Raw genomic sequence first — 20745 nt, 5'->3', positions numbered from 1 at the left:
CAAGTTTAACCTTCTTTCTGTTTGTGGGAAGGTTCATTTGGAGAGCATCTCGTTTTGAGACTCTCCAAAGTGTGAGATTACAAATGTAGAGATGTATTCTCATCTTGTGTCCTCATTCTTGTACTTCCAGTTCTGCCTGGGAGAGACCTTACAGCGCTCTTTACAAGGACAGGTTCCCAGTTCATTCACTTTTATCTATTAAACCTCATGTTTACAATTTACTCTCTCTGTAACACCCTAGTTTCCCATCACCTCCTTTTTTAACTTTTCACAGCTCCAAAACCGTAAGAGGTGTGGAAGGTGATGCAGTTATGCTGATTCTGATTTTGGTTCTCTGTCTGTGCTTCCACCTTCCTGCAGCGAATGTGAAACTGCTTTCCTTGTGTAGAGCATGTGATTATGTTTTCCCACTGTTTTGTGTACAATTGAAATGTCAAAATAAAAGTTTGACCAAATTTTATCTTTCTGATATTAATTTGTCATGAAGGCAGAGTTTTTAATATGGATTTTTAAAACTTCTTAATCTTTAAGTTAGTGAAAAATGTTTAAATGCAACTTAAGTTCCTAGAAAAACAGATGAGCTAATAGAGCAATCAGGCAACACTTCAGCTATTAATTTGCTGAGGTTTCATGACCCTACCCTATATTTTCATTTTATGGTGCCTCAGGAGGACATCTGGGATGTGTGTATATATCTGCAGGGTGTGACTTGCCCGAGACTGATTCTTGCGCAATGACCCTGTGCATTGAGTCTCCTTCATGAGCTCATTGCTGGCTCCTGGAAGAACAGTTGTCCTTACAGAGGCATTTTGCAGTCTTAAGCTCTAATGTATCGTATGCTTAGCAGGAGAGAACCTCCTGTAGGTTTGAAGTATATCCGCATCCAAAAAGTTGTCTGGTCGCAGCCCTCACAGAAGGATCAAGCTGCTTTATCTCCTGTCCTTTTTGCTAGGTTTTTATAAGGTTTTCAGCATGAAATATGCTCATATTGAGGATTTAATTTGTTTAGATCACTTGCATCAGGCAGGCACACCATGGCACAGAAAGGTGTGGTGGGCTAAAGGCGTTGCTAAATATGCAGCAGGTAGCAAGTTAAACCTTTCATTGTTTTATCCTTTCAGTTATGAAATATTCTTCATTTGTTATATTTGCCTTTAATGAGTCAGCTCATGACCTTGCAGAGAGATTTCTGACAGCCTGAATTTGTTCAGTATGTGAAAATTATTGCAGAAATGAAGGGACAAAGTTGTTGTCAAGAAGACTTTTTATTGATCATTGCACTGTAGAAGGATGATGATACAGATTGGATACAAATGATGTTTCATTGTTTTCTGAAGCAAAATGTTTGTTATTCTCTATGGAAGGCTCTTAAACTCCCTTTCTACAAATGCTTTCTCTATAGCTCTTGTGGAACTACAAGCTGAACCTGACTACAGATCCAAAGTTTGAATCCGTGGCCAGAGAAGTCTGCAAGTCCACTATTGCTGAGGTAAGCCAGGAGGAAGGCATGGCTGCTCTTGTGGCATTGAGGCTTTTGCATTTCTATGTGACAGTGAATTAATATGTGAATAGTGATTTGGGGAAGCTCTAGTCTCATATACCTAATTTCTAGCTGTAATTAGTTCAATCTCCTTGCTGAAGAAGCCAGGTACCTTAGTGGTACCAGGCAAAGGGATGGGAGAAAGAAATGCTGAGCTAACAACCCACCAGCTCCTACCAGACCTTTTGTCAGAAATCTGTTGTGAATTGGATTTGTCCCCTCTTTATATCATGTGTTTGACATTTGTAAGAGTAGTGTTGTAGTGGGGGTTCTGCTGAATTTAACGTAAGGCTGGTTTTGGACTGTGTCTTGCTAGCAGAACGCATAAGCACACAGATACCAAATGATAATCAACCTGAGGTTTTTTTCAAGTTTCAAAGGGTGGTTACTCCAAGGAGACTATGTTAGGAACTTCCTTTTTTTAGGTTGCACTAGGAGTTAGTGCTCTGTATCTCAGGCATCCACACACCTTGGTCCAGCTTCAAAGATGACTTGATCAATCGTTTCTTTCCTTGTGCTCATGCTCGAGCTCTTGAGGCTGTGTGCTCGTGGGGAAGCTAGCTGAGCTGAGGTCTCTTCCTCTGTTTATGGTGGTTTTCAGCTAGACTTCAGGGAAGCAGTGGAAGCAAGGTTCTCTGCAGCTGTACAGGCTTCAGCTGACTTAATTCAGTCACTAAGCCATGCTTTCAAAAACATTATTTGTATATTCGCCAGTATAATGTGACCTAGCCATAAACTTGCCTTTTAAAAAAACATTGTCTGCTCTGGTGTAAATTGTTTAGTGTAAGGAGAGAACAGAAAAATACTTATTAAAAGAAGGCTAGAAGATGAAACAGTGGAAGGAAGACAGCTTGCATCAAAGGATTGTGTTGCAGTTGGAGTTTGGTAACTCCCAAAAGCAAGCACTGCCAAATCTGTTGAATCCCGCTTTTTTGCGATCATAGAAGAGATTGTGTTTTTCTGGTTTATGTCATATGGCTGCTGCAGAATTTTTACAACCAAGGCATTCTTGAAAACACTCTTTTAATAGTCTGTTTAATTACCATTTTTATACAGTGGCAGTCTGGCATTGCTGTAAATGATGCCCTCTAAATCTGGGATATGATGTTTAAAAGCAGTAGGAAGAGTGTACATAATTTTAGAATTTTGCCATTTGATGAGTGGTGTTTAGTTAAAGAAAAAGGTTAGATAAGGAATAATAATCTCATGTTTGATCTTCTGGTGTTTAATACTGAGACAGGTGCATAAACCATTCCATTAACATTTTTTTAAAGGTACTTCTACAAAACTCTTTAAAACAGATATATAGTGGGCATATACTCCTCACATATAGTATCAACCTATTCATATTCCCACTATTAACCTATTCCTTAAATTTCCACTAACAGGTATAGGTGACTTTTTGCTGGTTGAATGAGCTCTGTTTAAAGTATTGCTTTGCACTCAGAACAAAATAAAACTAGAAGAGCAATTCCTAGAAAAAGTCATTTGGGAAATGGTGACTGACCCAACTGGGTATGGGTATGTTCTGAAAAGTGCACCTTTAATTTTATCACCTAAATACAGTTTCAAATTTCAATTTCTTTTCTTCTCAGCTGTTGTGGTTTTTATAAGTTCTGGCAAGAGCTTTAACCTAGAATTATAGTTGGCCACCAGATAACGGTGGTTGCTTCAGAAGTGGCCTGGCAATAACATGATCGCTTGGTCTTTTCTGCAGTTCAGTGGCTCAGGCTGTGGAGCTCTGGGGCTGTTTCCAAAGCCAAACTCTTCCAAAAACAGCATGTTGCCGTTGTGTGCTGGTTTGGCTCACGGTACTTGAGCTGAAGTAGGGCCAAACCAAAGATGCAGCTTTCTCAGAGAGCACTTGCTCAGCTCTGTCCTGTTCACCCTGCAAGGGTCCTATGTGTTTTCACTTTGAAATGTATTTTATACCTTATCTGTAACAATTACATTGACCTTAGTAAATGTTTTTCTAGTAGCTATTTAGAGTAAATATAAAATATTTCACCACCCTACATCTGCCTTCAAATAATGATGTTTAAAATATTGAATTTTTTATTTGTTACACGGAAAGTAATGGTCTCATAAGCTGAGGCAGAGATCTGTTTTATTCATCTAGTCTGACCTGTGTGAGTCTGTCATAGGGTGCCCTGAGTTATTCTTGTTTGAATTAGAATATATCTTCCTAGAGACAGCTCTCCATTTTTTAAAATTTCCAATATAAATATTCCTACTTGGTATTTGAGAACCGATAAAATGGTTTCCTGCCTGTTCCCTTAGTGCTGCCCTTGCTTGTTATCTGAAACTGCCAGAATTATTGATTGCCATAGATCTTCCTTGAGATTGATGAGCCCTTCAGTATTTTTACAGGGACAAATCTTTGATGTAATCAAGTCAGCCCATTGCAAACCTGTATCTATTCCTTGCAAACCTATCAGCTCTGAACTTAAGTGTCTGCCTGCCAGGAGTTCTTTCTGCAGCGTTATGGCTGCGATTTTCAGTACGCTCCTGAGCAGGGGCCACCAGAACTGGGCAAGTATTTCAACATGGGCTTGCCAGGGTTAAAGAGTTGTGTAGTCTTGGTGCTCCTTGGAGCATTGCACTGCTTCTATTGAAAGATTCCTCCAGGGACCATCCTTAACTGATAAGTAACCATGTTTTCCCCTTCCCTTGGAAAGACACTGTCAAAACTGCCTGCATCTTTTACTTTCAGAGGTGGAGGGTTTGGCCTGACTGTCTGCTTCCCTGAGCAGTGCAGGCTGTGATTTATACTGGGGACCTGTCTGTTCTTGTACGCTGCTTTTCCAATCCCTGCACAGCTTTCAGCTTTGGTTAGCAGTGATTTTTACTTTTTTTAGACCACTGAGTAAAATGGTTTTAGTACCAACAATCAGTTTATGCAAGAGCCTCATAGAAAAGAATTTGATGAGGATTTTCCTTTATAATATTTTTCATCTCCCAGCAAGTTATAAACAGTTCCATAAATAGTGTTGACTTTTGAATCAGTCTCACTTCTGACCAAAATCTTATATTGTGTGAGGTCAGGTGGCTAATGGGGGTCTAAGTATGATTTAGAGATGTAATATGCTCAGTGTTCTAAATAAAGGTTTGTCAAACTAGCATTTTTCCTACAAGTCTACTTGATTGCAGGGGTTCAGTGTAATTATAAAAGACGATTATTGAGCAATAGAGTTTATAATCCTCAAGGTCGCTGTGTTTGCTTTTTTTGCATGCTGGCACACATGAGATTTCTCATTTCTGAAATATTTTCAATTATTCTGACTTACTGAAAATCAAACTAAAGCCTAGAGGGTTTCTTTGCTAGCAGATTTTGAAGCTACAGATGCAAGTTTCTTTGAGGATTTTCTTATAAGGTTAAATTGAATAGCTGCAGCCGCTGTAATTTTCTTTTTTTTTCTTTCTTTTTTTTTTTTTTTTTTTTTTTAACAGATAAAGGAGTGTGCAGATGAACCAGTTGGTAAAGGGTTCCTGGTGTCATGTTTGGTGGATCACAGGGGCAACATCACTGAATACCAGTGCCATCAGTACATCACTAAAATGACAGCCATTATCTTCAGCGATTATCGCTTGATCTGTGGCTTCATGGATGACTGCAAAGCTGACATCAATCTCCTGAAATGTGGCAGCATTCGACCTGGAGAAAAGGTATCCAGAAAACATGTAGGTTGTCAATAGACTTGTAAAAGTCATTCACTTCAGGAAACGGATGTGGAGGCTCTGCAGTAGTATTACTGTCCTGCTTGCAACTGAGAAAATACGTGGTGTATCTCATCTGTCTGAATAGGGTGATGTCCTGATTGTTTGCAGTTCCTTTTTAATAAACATGCATTCGTTTCTCTGTGAGGAATGACTATGCAGAGACTTTCATTTGTCTTTCCACACACCACTACAGGTGATCTGGCAGGTAGTTGTCTCTTTGATGAGGTACTCTCAAGCTTGACTCAGTACAGTGAATCCAAACAATAGATTTAAGCATGCCTATTGCCTGGCTTATTTCACAGTCTGGTTGGGTCTGGCAGGAAGGTTATCAAGGTGATGATGCCTGTGCTATAACCCTTTCTGCTTTCTCAGGCTCTAGTTGATAGACTGGATCAACACCATTTATCTGTTTGCTTCTCCTTTCCTCTGCCCCTAAAAAATCAGTTGAAGGGCACAGGGTATGTGGTGTCACATTTTAGTAGTTCAGACTTGCCAATACTGTCCTGGTTTTACTATATCGGTGTTCTTTTGCTATGTGAGACTTAAGCAGAAGTTGATGCAATGAACAGTTTATACTGACTAGATGTGGGGTTTGTTTTCAAGGGATTGTCTTTCCCTGCCTGCTTCAGCATTAGCTATAGGCAGGCAGCAGTTACGTAGTGCTGCAGGAATGAGTGACTTTTCTCTAAGTTTTATGTTAGGGTTAAAGTTAAAATTAGCCTATCAACTTTTTACAGTGTTTTTTTGAATTACAGCTTTTATGCTTATAACAGTCTCATAAATGAGCTATTAATGAAAGGGTTTGCAATAAGATACACAGTTTTTGGTTAAAAAAAGAAGCTTTCCTAGTTGTTTGAGATATTCACAGCTATAAGCAGCTAGTGTGTTAAATTTAAGTTCTAGTGTATTCCAGAAGACTTAGGTGAGCCACAGAAAGTACAAAAATGAGGACTCATTTCTGGAAACAAGAACAAAAGCAACCGTAGAAGTGGGAGGAACTTGGATGCACTATAGGTTCAGACTGCTAACAGCTGAGTAACTTGCTTTCTCCATAAAGTAAAGGCTCTCTTGTAATACTGGGCTGAAAGACCTCATGAAATGAGAATGAAAAACTGCTTTTAACAATCAGTATAGAATCAGAAGTGTAACATGCATCCTGTGTGTCAGGTCTGCATATTACCTGTGGCTTGACCAAATTTAAATAAAGTCAAATATTTATGGTAGCACTGAAGGGATGCAGCAGAGGGGATTTTGTAAGCATAAACCAAATCTCATATGGTAGGAGTGAAGCCAATGTGGGCAGGCCTGTGTGTGTGTAACTGTGCACAACCTGCCATGTTGATCGGTTCAGGCGGGTGAAGGGGGAGGATGGCTGGGCTGCTGAGGTCACAAGGCACCAAAGAGAGGGAAACTTTGGGTCACCAAGTTTCTGTGGGCTAGCAAAGTGGTCACTAACCAAACTTCCATGGGTTTTACTATGGCTTAGGCATATTCCTCGCTTTCTTGGTACCCAACCCAGAATATTGTGCCTTGGTTTGTGAAAGCGTTGCAGCCTGTCATATATCTTTTGTTATGCTGTCATCCTTGGCACTTGGAGCAACTGAAGTACCCTATACTGCTATGGAAACAGCTATAAATGGCTATGCAAGCATTTCTTTTGTCAGTGTTCTGTTCTATCCCTTTGCTGCTTCAGAGAAATCTAATTTGCTCCCATCAGATGCTGGTTAAGGTTTTATTTCCATGCTGTAGCTCCTGAGAGCTTACCTGTAGAGAAACAGTCATTACCTTTTTGTATGACTGAAGGTAACTGTGAATTTAATAAATAGGACCTGGACACCTGAGGAGGAAGATGGGGGAAGAGGTTCTTTCTCTCTTTTTTTTATGGAAATAAGCACAGCTAGACCATGAACTCCATCTACATCAGGCAGCTAGTAGATTGCAGTATGAGAGCTTCATCAGAGTAACTGGGATAAGCTGGCATTTTTAACTGTGAAAGGCACTTAAGTTGATCATCTGGAATTACACTGCCCTTTGAAGCTTCTCTGCTAGCTAACCACGTTCCTTTTCTATACTTCCTTTTGTTTCAACTTGCTCGATAGTTCCTAACTGAATTCTGTTCTTGCTGAGTGTGTTGCTTCTGATGTGGTGGTTTCTGTGCTTTCTTTTCACACATTTGTAGTTGGGTTTCTGCTTTGTAAGAGCAGTAAAGTTCAGCTTAGAAGTCTTGATCTGACCCTAGACTTCATTTTGCTGTATGTAGCAGAAAGGCTGTAGATGTGTCATGTGAAAGCATTAGGTTTTCTAACATGCCTGTGTTGTGGAGGTGTTGGCGGGGGGGGGGGGGGGGTGTCTTTGTCTTTTTCCAGCTAGTGGAGAAACATTTAAAAGTAATTTCAGTCACCTCTCCAGTTGGATGTTGTGTTTCATAATGAATTTGGTCTCCTGGTATTTAAAAGTTGTTTTATCTTCATGCAATAGGGATCTAATTTGAAATTGAAATGGGTAATTGCAGTGGAGCTTTTCTTCAGCTGCTGACTGAAATGAGCTATTTTCCTAATCCTGGTCGGGTCCAGGATTGTATCAAACTCTAGCGGGTAGTGTCTAGTTGCCAGGGTGCTATTTGGCTATGATGTCCAAGCTGTAGTTGATTATTTGCCATAATGAAGGCTGCATAAGTGTCAATTGCACATCTCTTGCAGTACTTTATCAGATAACAGTATTTTTCCTAAAGGAAGACACCTTAAAACACCATTGTTTTCTTGGTTTTGTTTTTGTTTTTTACCTCTAAATGCTTCCAGTACAGTTGCTCTCTTTCCTTAGTTTCACAAAAGTACTGGACACAGAAGAAACTGAGTCTAAATGGGAAGAGATTATAACATTCAGCTCAGTCTTCGTTTACTCAGTGTACTAGTATAGCAGTGTATGTGTAGTATTATGCAGTGTCCTATCATCTGAAGTATTGGGAATTAGCTAATCTGAGAGGCATCCCAGCATCCCTGGTGTGTGGGTTAGCCAGGTGGAATGCTGAACTGGAGCTCCCAGTTGATCTGCTGACTGGTTTTCCATAGCCTGGCTGCTCTGGCTCCAGCAGGTTTCCACAATTGTCCAGTGCAGGGTGCTGTGCTGATGAGACAGGTTATATTTTACCCTTCTGCCTGCTGCTTCTTTTTACTCTTCATTCTCTTTTGATCACTTTTCTAGCTTCTCTCTGATAGGCTGCAGCTGGAACAGATGTGTACTTGAGGCATGTCAGGTTTCAGACAGGATAAAATCCTTTCCAGGAAACTTCTGAAAAATGACCAAAAAAACCCCAACAGTTGCAAAGCCTAAGCTATACTGGGGGGAAAGTAAAATTTCTAATGGAAAATGAATAGTAAACCTAATGTTTTTAAAATTCTGTTTTGGCCTAAAGCTGCATGCCTGGAGTTTGAATTTTAGTCATAGGATTAAAATCTCACAGAGTGTTGTGCTGAAGGGGATTTGCTTGGGCACATTTAGAACTGAGTTCCATTCCTCTGTGGCTCAAAGTGCTGTGGGACAGTACTGGAAAGCTACTTGTATCCTTTGTGGATCTAGGTATATCCTTTAATAAAGCTATGAAGAGTTTCAAGATTCTCCAGACTAGGTAATTATCTAGTATGTTTTACAGATATTTGCAATACTTTCAGTTAAAATCCTCCATTTAAAGCTTGATAGTGGTGGTGAAGCTATGTTCCAAGAACCATATATGGTTTTTAGATTTAATCTCTTGTATTTCAGTGTATTGCTACAGAGAAATGAGGCCTAGACTTTGTCAACAGGCAGCTGTTTTGCACTAGTCCTGACTTTTGGAGTGAACTTAGAGGTTTTCAACTGCTATGGAGGTTTTCTGACAATGGGTGCTGGATAGAGGAAAATCTTTTTTGGGATTCATTCCACAGCAGAGCTGCAGCAGGTATTTCCCCCTTGCACACACCAGGTAGCTGGTGCTGGAGCAGGACTGGGAGAGCTCCTGCTGTGGGATGATGACCCTTGACTTTGGTGCCTCTGAAGCTGAGCTGACCGTGCGGGACTGTTGGCACATGGAATGCAGGTGGGAACAGGCAGCTGTTGTGGTGTAGAGCTGGGTAGTGATGCAGGTACCACCAGTGTGTGTCAAAATTGTGCTGCCATCCTCGGAATGAGCCTTCACTGCCAGCTGCTTTAGAACAGGATGGTTGAGTGCAGCTGTACACACATTTGTTTTCGCTTCCAGTCTGCAATAAGAGATTGTACAATATTAAATACAGTAGGTGTTACGCTGTAATTAAAACTTGAAGTGATATTTCTCTAAACCATGTTTGTAGAGTCCTATGCTCTGTTTGGCAGTAGTGTGGGTGCCTTCGTGCGCTTTTGAGGAAATGAAGTCAGGCTCTCCTTAAAATTGCTGAACTAGTCAGCACTAGCACTGTAGGGACCTGATCTGCCTGAAAATGAACCCCAGATTAGGCCAGTAAATCTTCCAAACAGTGTCATGGGGGGACAGGAACATGAAGGGTACCACAAGGAGGCGTGTAAATGCTTGATAGTTGGAGGAAAGGGCATGTTTCAGGAGCCAGATGGGTTCGTTTGTGTGTTTCTGTTGAGTCTGCCATGTTTCAATATTGCTCTAACACAGGGCAGCAGAGTAGCCAGCACTTCAGGATGATCTGCCCAAATGTGAAAACACTATTAGCAAAGAAATGCAATAAATGAGCCATTTCATGTTGTATCCCTAAAGTGTAACAGCAAATGTTCAACATCCAGCATATGGAAACCTGCTTTCCAGATTTCCTATTAAAAATAGGTTTACTTACATATATAATATGACACTGACCAGGAATCTAAACCCACACTGCAATAAACCAGGAAACTTCTGATTTTCCTAGCAGGAAAAGCTTGCCTTGTGCCCTCCTTGCTGGCTTGCAAAGGAAAGCTGCAGGTGAGTGAAAATAACCTTGGTCTGCCTTGCCTCCCAGCTGCAACTTGACTTGGGCAGGAGCAAAAATGTGCCGGAGGAGCTTAAAATGGTTGTTTTCAATCATTCACACGTGACATCTTCTCAGCTGTAATTGCTACCTGTGACTGACCATGAGGGTTTGCAGAACAGTGTTTGTTTTTGATGTGGTTATGGATAAATGGCAATTTTAAGTGATGTGGCAAATGTACTTCTAAGTAGTATTCCTCAGAATCCAGATTTGAGGTTCAGTCCTAAAGGGACTGTTGATGTATAATTATATTTCTTCAAAGATACCTACTCAGCATATGGAATTGGCCAGTTCTCACTCAAAGAAAGGAGCAAACCAAAAAAAGGAATTTTGGGGAGTGTGGGTTTTGGGTTTTCTGCTTTCGTTTGATTTTTGGTTTGGTTTTTTTTTTGGTAGGGGAAAACTTCTTTTAGCCTTTTTAAACTGATGATGTTTCTGGGTTGTGTTTACAAGTTAACAAGTAATCAACCAAATTCTGCCTGTGCTCCAAGTGTAGCAGAATTAAGACAGGAATCGAAGGCTGCCTGTGTAAGGAGACACGTCAGAAGAAAAAGATTTGGGAGAGTTGCATGGCTTTGAGTAATCATGGACATGTTTTATGGAGACTGCTCTCTTACTCATGCTCCTATAACAGCAGTGGATGATCTGCTTGACAGAGCAAGCTGAAGGGATGGCTCCTAAATGGTGACTGCAAATGCCAGACTGGGTGATTCAGCTGAATGTGAACGTGCATGCCTTGTTGCATACTCAGACAGCCTAAGTTTAGTGGCAATATCCTTTCGCAGCAGAGCAGCATAAATTAAGGTGGCCTTCACATGAAAACCTTGCAGCAGCCTTGAGAAGTCTATACCAGTAGAGTCCATTTGGGGACCCAGACCTTCTACAGAGATAGAGAGCACGGTTCTCTTTCTAAGCACATAAAGAGGATATAGGAAACTAAGTGGAGCTTTGCTGAGCTTTGTCCTGCCTCTTCCAGGCTTTCAAACAAAGCACAGGCTCTCTATGTTCAGTGGCAGTTGCTGCTCACAGTCCAAGGTTGTCTCCAGGCCTGCAGAACAGTGGATGTGGTGCACAGCACTGGGCCAGAACTGCTTTGTCCGAGACCTCTGTCTACTGTTGAATGCTTTGCAATTTTTTATTCTCTTGGTAAGGGAATTAGCATTCAGAAGCCTACATTAGTCAAAGCTCCTTTGTGGCCTTTTTTGCATCATGAATTTTCACCACCCAAACTGAAGGCATGGCAAAACTATGATTTTTCTCTCTCCCAAGTATCTTCTTAATGTGATGCTGTTCCTTGCTGTTGCCATGGTGCCAAGAAAGCTGTGTCAGATTAAAGATAATTTGGCTGTTTTGGTAAACTGCTCTGAGCAGTGTGACTAAGTAGTGATAATCTCATTAAGTCACATTAAAACAAGCCCAGAGCATTGGAGGGAGGGATTTCATGGTGACTGTCAGTGGGATGGTGATGTATGAAGTGTGGTCAGTACAGGTCTTAATTGTTGCCTCCTCTGAATTTAAATGTGGTTTAGGCTAAATGTTGGGAAGTCTATATGTAGACAATTTGTTGCTTAATTAATGTGGTACTTAGCCAGAATCACAGATCACTTGATTATGTAAAAGCTTGGTTACAGATGTCTTGTTCTCCTATAGGATGCTCACTCGCAAGGAGAGGTGGTGGCATGCCTGGAAAAAGGCCTGGTAAAAGAGGCAGAGGAGACTGATCCTCGAATCCAGGTTTCTGATCAGTGTAAGAAGGCAATTCTTCGTGTAGCTGAACTCTCTTCCGATGACTTCCACCTGGACCGGCATCTCTACTTTGCATGCCGAGATGACAGAGAACGATTCTGTGAAAATGTGAGTACTTTCCTCTTCCCTTCTCTCTACAGTAATCCATTTAAAAAACCCCAAAACCTCTCTGGAAAAAGGAATGGAAGTGTAAACTGGAGCCTGAGTGATATTGTATAATACTGGAAACAGATACCTTGTAGCTGTCATTTTGCAATAATTCCAGTATTAAATTCACTCACCCAACAAACATGCATTATTTCCAATGAGTTAATGAACTGAATTGGCATAAATGGTTTAATGGGCGTCATAGCTGGTGTGACAGGGAGTGGGGGAGGAAAGGCAGAGGTGTGTGACCACTCCTTTCTACAGCTGTGAGCTGTTGCACAAGGTAAGCCTGGTCTGACTGTACTTGCAGCACTTCCTATGCCTAGAGCGTGAGCTGAAGAGCTGCATTGTTCAGTGTCAAATAGCTTGTATTAGCTGAGAGTCGTGACACTAAAAGGGTGATGAACATGACCAGATTTTTAAAAATGCAATAAAATTTAAAGGATTTTTATTGCATAGAAGCTATCACTGTCATTTGAAGTATTAACTCAAATATATTGTTAGCTTAAAAAAATTCTCTTCAGGTGTAGTTTAGCCTGCTCGTTAAGTGTCACAAGTCTTAACTTTAATGGCAAATGTTATTGTTCTGTTTTACAGACTCAGGCTGGGGAAGGCCGAGTATACAAGTGCCTCTTTAATCACAAGTTTGAAGAATCAATGAGTGAAAAGGTACGTATCCTGGTGAGACAAATCCTTACTGCAGAAATCATCAGATCATTCCTCAGTCCAGACTGCATTATTCTTTTCCAGTGTTAAGGAAAATCTGTCATCTTCCTAGCCAGATAATCGTCTGCTTTAACAAATGCTTTTTACTTTTATGTTTTTGTGTTTCAAGTTTCAGTCTTTAAAGGATTTAAATAAATCAAAGCTTTTGGGTGGGTAATTTGGGGAGGCAGACATGGAGCTCAAGTGGTAGCATTGTGATTGACTGTTTAAAGTAGGAGTCACAGCATGCTGAGGTAAGCCTTGAATAAATGCTGTTCTAATTGTACAGATTAGAAACAAAAATGAAGCTGTGTTTGTTTCACTTGTGTTTTCAAGCATCACATTCTGTGGGAAGGATGCGCAGTTCAGTGACTGAAGTTTTCTTCATGGTTTTCTTGATGTGGTTTTCAACAACAGCAAAAAAAGTTGTTCTAGAAAGCTAGTCATGAACAGTTGGTATTGGCATAGGTGCTTTGTTAAGGCAGCAATGCCTTCAGTGATTTTAGAAGCAGCATCATAGTGTTTGGGATTATATGGAATTATAATGTCAGAAAGGATATGAAGATGAATATCTGTAAAGATCTCCTCAGAGCTGATCTGCTGAAGGAGCCTGATTCAGAGTGCTGGAGGGATCAGACTAATTTCCTTTTTGTTAAATGCATTAGCTGTCTGACAGCTTGGTTCCAATTAACAAATTCAAATCTGAATGAGTGATCACTGAGGGCTTGAAAGAAAGCTCCATTTTGTAGAAACGTGTTACTGAAATGAGCTGCTGCTGTTGCTTAACTTCTTTTTAGTTACACAGGGACACTGGTAGTTTTTGAAGGGTGTTTTCCATGATCAGCTGACCGAGGTATGAATAAGATGTAGAGAGGTTAGACCAAGCTGCAGCAGATGACTTCGTAGGGAGAGAGGGGTGGATGCTCTGAGGACGCAGTTTGCAGAGCAGAAGGAACACTAAGTGTAGTTCTCACTCTCAGAGCTGCCAAGGTTGGACCATCTGCAAAGTCACTGGTTTTGTAGAAACTGTTACCCAGCAAAGAGTCCCTTCGTGCTGATGGCGTTGGCTGCTGCATACACATGTAGCCAGCAATAGCTGCTGGTGGGTGGCTCGCTTTTTGTCATCCAAAACTGGTTCCCAGGCTGTATCCAGCCTTTCCCTACTTCAGGTGATGAGGTATCTGCGAGCCAGTACCTCCCTGTGTTCAGAGCTGTAAATTTGTCCAGTCCCAGGGTCTGAGACTGCACAGGAGCATGAAAGAGGGTGTGGGAATATCTTGGAGTAGGGCTTTCCAGGTCCTCGAGTAGGTGTGGGAAGGAGGGAGTGAAGTCAAAAACCTGACGTAAGGAAGTGGGGAGCGGGTTCTAGGGCTTTTCTGTTCCTTGTGCCAAGATTGCTCCCTCTTCTCCCTACCTACATATTCACTGTTTTCCTTCCTTTCAAGTGGGCTGGGAATGGGGAAATTTGCTTGAGCTATTCTGAGTTATCTGCTGCTCTCAGATTTAATTTCCACATAATGTAAACCAAAAGCTATGAAGTGTAGCAGTGTTTTTACAGGCCCTTTTTTGGATGAAATTCGGAGGGTTATTCTTGCAGCTGCTAGGTTCGGGTTTGGCCACAGTGCATCCTCATGAACCTCACCAGTTGTGGAAAATGGCTAGAAATTCCCACAGTTAGACTGTTTTATCTGCTGTCATCTCCTCAGTGCGTTGCAGAACAAATCCAAGAAATGCACTATTTTGTAAATGCAACTGGAAAAAGTTCTTTCTTGAGGGCACGGGGTGAGCATGTACCACAGCTGGGGTAAATGTCAGCAACTGCTCCTAGTTACCACAAATGAGTCACGCTCTCAGCCGTAGCTCTTCACAAAAAGCTGGATGAATGTGCAGTTTTGAGAGCTGCTCCCTTTGATACCCCTGATCCGTTGACCTCAGTGTGCATTGTTAACTGTGTGCTTTCTGTGAGACAAATGAAATTTAGCTGCAGCCCAGCTTAAACACATAAATTTAAAAGCATCGGTTGTTTCCTGAGATCCAACTTGAAAACTCGACAGCAGCAGGGCCAGCTCTCTGCCACCAGCACACGGAAGCTCATTCCACCATCCCAATGTGTCTCCTGCAGTGTCGTGATGCGCTGACGACCCGCCAGAAGCTCATTGCCCAGGACTACAAAGTCAGTTACTCGCTGGCCAAGTCCTGTAAAAGTGACCTGAAGAAATACCGCTGTAATGTGGAGAACCTGCCCCGCTCTCGGGAAGCCCGGCTTTCCTATCTGTTGATGTGCTTAGAGTCTGCTGTGCACAGAGGTAAGTGGAGTTCAAAACTTGCTGGCACCTTGGTTTTAAAATGAGGGACCTTCAACTTTGTGTATTTAAAGCCTTCTTCTCCAAGAACCTTTTTCCAAACTTTGTTTCAAAGACAAAGTTCCTCATCATGGTGCTTTCATCACTGTTGTTTTGATGATCAGAATAGCTGAGTAAACCCCTCCTGCCACTGACTTCTTTTGTGCAGACAAGAAGTTTAAAATGCAAAATAGCAAATCCCACTTGGACTGCTGATGTATAGTTGCAAATCCTTCTATTCACTGTGAATTCAAGCAGCTCTTTTCCTCCATTGTGTAGTAAGCATTAAATATGCTACAAGGTTAAAACACTGAATAGAGAACCTGTTTATCCTCACTCAGGGAAAACCAGGGATACTCAGTCCTCTGCCTGCTGTAAATAATGTTTTTTCTTGCAGTTCAGTAGCTTGGGTAAATGCCTTATTTCTGTGACTCTGGTTTTTCCCTATATAGAAGGAAGGTAAGTGTGAGAATATTATTTTTGATCATTTAAGTTAATGTAAGCTGGAGGTGTCCTAACACCAGCTGCTGTTTCCAAAGGCATTAGAAGGCTCAGTGCAGCTGGACCATGCTAAAGGTTCTCTGTGAAATTGCCATAATGTGAAATAATGTGTTGCATCCTCTAGATCTGCACTGGAGAACTGTTTGTTTTTCCTCTTGGCATGCAGCTGTGTGGTTTTCAGAGTGAGCAGCAGGGCTGCATGCTGCAGTGCCTCTGGCATGCGATGGGAAGGCTGCCATAATTCCATAAGCAGTCTCTACATTTGTGAGTTTGACTAACTCATTGCTTCTGATTGATGTGGAAATGATGTACCCTGTTTGTAGAAAAATTGTGGGATTTTTTTTTTTTTTACTTCTCCCTGCAGTAGGGCAGGTGATTTCCTGAATTACATGCAGAAAACTGCTGTTCAGTTATTTACTTTCATGGTGGAACAGGTTCTGCAGTGTCTCATGCATGCGGCATAGCCCAGGAGGAACACTAATTATTCCACACAGCTCCATGTGCATGTGTTACAATGCCTGGCAGCCCCTGTTGGAGTGTCCTATGTTCCATGGGATGTTGTGCACATATGAATAGGTTGTGATGGGGTCTGCAGGAAAGCTTATAGCAGGTCTAAGCATTTACTACAGCAAGATTTCTATGCAGCTGCAGTGGTTTGTTGGACACTCCATATACACTCTTGTTTTAGTCTGATTTTTGGCTTCCTGAGCATTTATGTATTATTGCCCTAGAAAACCCTCTCCTTGGAGAAAGTGTTTAACCTGCTGTCCAAACAAATTCCTCTCTGTTACATACCAAGCTGGTGAACTACCAAAGTGGAACTCTAGTGGGAAAAGGAGCCCTTGAGCATAAGGGGAAAAGCTGACTTGTGCTACAGAACTGCAGATCCATGAGTGCTTTCCGCTGTTCGTCAGAAGCAACTCCTGTAATGTGAAATCCAAAATCAGATTCTCTTAATCTTTCAGGCATTCTTTTTTAAAAAACTGTGTTAAATCCATAGACTGGCTATATTTTACAAGGTTGTTTAAATGACAGGAGCTACCATAACCTCTGCTTTATTCTCCAGCACAAATGCTCCAGCACATTTGTTGCAGTCTGGTGTTGTTCAGAGCGTGGACTCTTGATTGTCTCTGCTCTTCCAACTCGCTGGTAGCACAAGTCAAGAAGGGCTCTGCTAAGCATTGAAACTAAATAACATCATCTTCTCTTGGCTCAGGTCGACAAGTGAGCAGTGAGTGCCAGGGTGAAATGCTGGATTACCGGCGCATGCTGATGGAAGACTTCTCACTGAGCCCAGAAATCATCCTGAGCTGCCGAGGGGAGATCGAGCACCACTGCTCCGGCCTCCATCGGAAAGGTCGCACCCTGCACTGCCTGATGAAAGTAGTCCGGGGTGAAAAGGGCAGCGTCGGGCTCAATTGTCAGCAGGCAGTAAGGAGCTTTTCTATCACTTCACTTAAGTTTGCTCAGTTGGTAGAAGCATTGATTTGTCTGTCAATGTTTTGCCTTGCGATGGAGGTTCTGCTGAAGTCAGCCTGGCTCTGCTGGGTGCCACTGAATGCTGGAAGCAGTTGTGTAATTGCCATGCTATCTAGCAGCACATCAGTAAGGGGTGGTGTTTTTGCCCTCAAAAATACATTTTGCATTGTTGTGCTCTGGGTTTTGTATTGGATCTTCTTTAGTTCTTCCTCACCAGCTTTGAAGTCATGGAATTCTCTCCTTGGGTGTAAGATGTAGGGAAACTTGCTGTTTATAATTCTAAAATATTTCTTCTCCTTCCCTTTCCCCCCTCTTCCCTTTTCTTCCTTTACTTTTCCCCCTGTGCCCTGTCCTTGGAAATGCACAAAACCTTTCAAAGCACCTTCCCACTCAGTTTTATTTTTGCTATTTCATTCAGCTTTAAGGATGGAAATGGAACTTCAGGGACAGGGAGGTACAGCAGACTGCTGTGGGTTGATGTAGTTGCAGCCAGTGAAGGAAATGTTATTTTCCTCCAAAATACCTCTGTAAAATGGAATATTTATTTTGCCTTTTTTTTAAACTCCATTTTGGCCCAAATACATCCTGCTTATCATTTCTTTAAATTGAAAACAATTCAATTTTTGTTCAAACTCATTAGTGCTTTTTAATATGAAATTACATTTTTGTACTTAGTACTTGGTTTTAATGACCCATGACCCCAAGAAAGTGACATCAATGATAAAAATGGCAAAGGAGTATTAGTGCTGATGTAGGAATTTGGGGAGATGTATGCTCTTGACTTCTTTTAATATACAGAACCACTGTTCTATACATTTCTGTTGTAAATGTAGCTTAAAACTTGAGCCTCACATGATGCCAGTTTGTGTGTATTATCAAAGATAAATTAATACCTGTTAAATTTTTGTAAGGCATTGGGTGCTTTTGTGGTGAAGCTTTTCTGCATAAATACCAGGTGTACTTGTGCAGCAGCTGTACAGTTTGAGTCATTCCTGCGGGGATCTGTAGTGCATTACTTATGCTCTGCAGCCTTTGTGTGAGAAACTGAGTATTTGTTTCTGTTTAAATACAAAATTGAAACTGCTGCTTCAGAATTTTGTTATTTGCAAATATTCATAAGATCAGTTAATCTTGGGAATAACTTTTAGATCATGAAGTGCATGTTCAGAACAAGTCGTAAGTCAAAACAGGAGACCCCCAAAAGTGATACAGGATTTCAGACTTCCAGAGAAAAATATCTTTAGAAATTTTGAGCAGGTTTGGAGGTTTTTTAATTCTCTTATACTTAAGATACTGCTTTAATTTTTTTGCAGTAAGTTGATGCAATAGTAAATAGGATCGTCCATGAGTCTCCTTCAAGTTAAATGTGTTTTGTTCTCTGGGCAAAGGACAGCAGAAAGAAGCAAATAAGGTGTTGATTTTATAAACTACATTTAGTTTGTCTGGATTTTTATGGGCAAGAGGAAATAGATGATTGCAAGAACAGAATAAACGTTCCAATGTTCTGAGTTTCTGAAGACTGACATGGTGCTATTACATAGCTGCCTACAGCTTTTGAAATACTAAATAATTTATTGTTCTTATATTTTGTATTTGAATGGTAAGGGTTGTCAGTGTCTTTGTTGTGTTTTGATTTATTGTGTTAGAATGAGCTTCCTATTTTCGCGTTCCAAGGCAGATACATTACCTTTGCAAGGAAGAGAATATTGTGTGAAAGTCTTCCAGATACTAGGCAACATGTGCTAGAGACTCCAACTCCTTGTCACATGAGGTTGGCCCAGATGGCAAGCCCTGAAGAAGGGAAGTTAGAGATCCATCCTTTAGAGTAAGCTGGAGCCATTTCAGTTCTTTCTGGGTACCTAGAGAGCACCTTAGACGTATGGTTCTGCTGTGGCTCTTGATGGTGGAGCTGTTGTGTGTGGCACTCCTACATTTTCACCTGCAGAAACAGAGAACAGCACAGGTGCTCTGGGGTGGTCCCAGCAGAGCTTGCTGCAGTTCTTTGGGTCCATCTCCAGATGTTGTCTTTTCTATAGAGTCAAAGACTCGCATCCCTGTGCTTTTAGCAGCATCATGAGGTAATGCTAGTACAGCACCATGATTTCTTGGCTAACTCAAAGCAATAGTTCTTGTCCTGAAATTCTTCCTTATAGAAGCTCTTTGACCGGGCACACATGCCTAGAAAGTTTGCTGGAGGCAATTGGAAGGGAAAACATCTAATTTGGATCTGGTTTTACTTACTGTCCTGTCTGTGAAGGTTTGCTCTGATTCTGCTCGTCTTATGAAAGGAAGACTTTTGCCCATCTGCCAAAAACAACCTAAAGAATCCTAAAACAACAAAACACAACCAAAGAACCTCCATTTTATTTTCCTGCAAGGCAAGAGCATTGACTCGTACCCTTTCCTTCATCCAGATTCAGTGATTATTTGTATTTAAAACTGTCAACAAAATGCATTCTTAGACATTCTCAAACCCCCAGTATTTTAATCTGAGAAGTTCCATTTCTTGTGAGACACCTCAGCCGGAGTCATCTTGCATGTGAGAGTCTCTGCTCACACCTAACTGCTGTTGTGCAAGAAGCACATCTAGACCTAAGTGTCAAAGCTGTGTGGGGGTTTTGTCTTCGTTTCAACAGTGAACTTGCCAAAATTCTAAAGCTCTGTGAAGGGTGGAGAACAATGGCTTTCTCTAAGTGGTTTGGCCTAAGTTAGAAAGAGAACCCCTGGATGTGTGTTGAGCCTCATTGTGCCCAGCTGTGGACGTAAGGGATCCTATGCACACGTGTGCTGTGGTGGGTCATCAGATAGGAGATTAAGTGTCACTTAATTGTGAGCATCAGCCGTTCAAAGGTCTGCAGCTGTACTGGCAGTATATAGCACCTCTGGTGTTGCTTGGTGAAAGCAGTATTTTGTATTAGAGCTGTTGGCAAATCGTTTTTCAAATATGTGGCTTCTGTGTTGCCCTGGTCTTATCTTTGGGGGTTTTTTTCTGTTCAGACCTTTGAGCATCTAAAACTCCAATCCCTGCTAAAAGGGCATATATTTCTTGCCTCCAATTTCTAATACAGCTGTTAAATTGGTAGTTCATTGTTAATTTAGTTCCATTTCCAGGATAAAAGTTCAGGGGATTGTAAAGTTTATCCAGCTGCTTTTCAGCTGTGAGGGTTTGTTGTGTGAGGGAGGAAAATCCTATACAACCTTCACTTTTATCACTGTTGCCAAATTATTCCTTCTTCCCTGCAGTCAGGGCAACTGGCTTGGTGCTGCACATCTTGCATGTGGTTGAGAATTAAGATTGGGAATTCTGCAGTAGTGCCCAAAACAGGGTGGAAGGATAAGGAGGTGCTTCAGTGCTTCTGAGCTGTTGTACCCAGTGTGCTTTGGCCTCTTCCACTTGATAGCAACAGAAATACCAATTAATTGAGACCTGAGGAAGAATCCTGCCTACATAATGCTCTGGCCAGTTTATCTAATCTGTGTGTATAAAAAAAATGTTGGGTTTGAGGTTCTATTCACCGATTTGTCCTTGAGGGAGTAAATTCCACCTTTGATATGTAAGTCACCTAATTTGAAGTAATCC

General features: G+C 41.3%; 1 protein-coding gene across 1 annotated transcript in view; it reads left to right on the top strand.

Annotated features, from left to right (window-relative positions):
- Positions 1-20745, top strand: part of GLG1 (golgi glycoprotein 1) — an 85998-nt gene that overhangs the window by 45984 nt on the left and 19269 nt on the right. The window contains exons 3-8 of the mRNA XM_032121767.1: positions 1403-1489; positions 4991-5206; positions 11896-12099; positions 12736-12807; positions 14966-15149; positions 16903-17117. Coding sequence (XP_031977658.1) covers positions 1403-1489; positions 4991-5206; positions 11896-12099; positions 12736-12807; positions 14966-15149; positions 16903-17117 — 978 coding nt within the window. The remainder of the gene's footprint in view (positions 1-1402; positions 1490-4990; positions 5207-11895; positions 12100-12735; positions 12808-14965; positions 15150-16902; positions 17118-20745) is intronic.

The sequence above is a fragment of the Corvus moneduloides genome, chromosome 12 (assembly GCF_009650955.1).
Source record: "Corvus moneduloides isolate bCorMon1 chromosome 12, bCorMon1.pri, whole genome shotgun sequence".
Classification (NCBI taxonomy): domain Eukaryota; kingdom Metazoa; phylum Chordata; class Aves; order Passeriformes; family Corvidae; genus Corvus; species Corvus moneduloides.
Note: the sequence above shows the minus strand (reverse complement) of the source record. Positions and strands in the feature narration are given on the sequence as shown.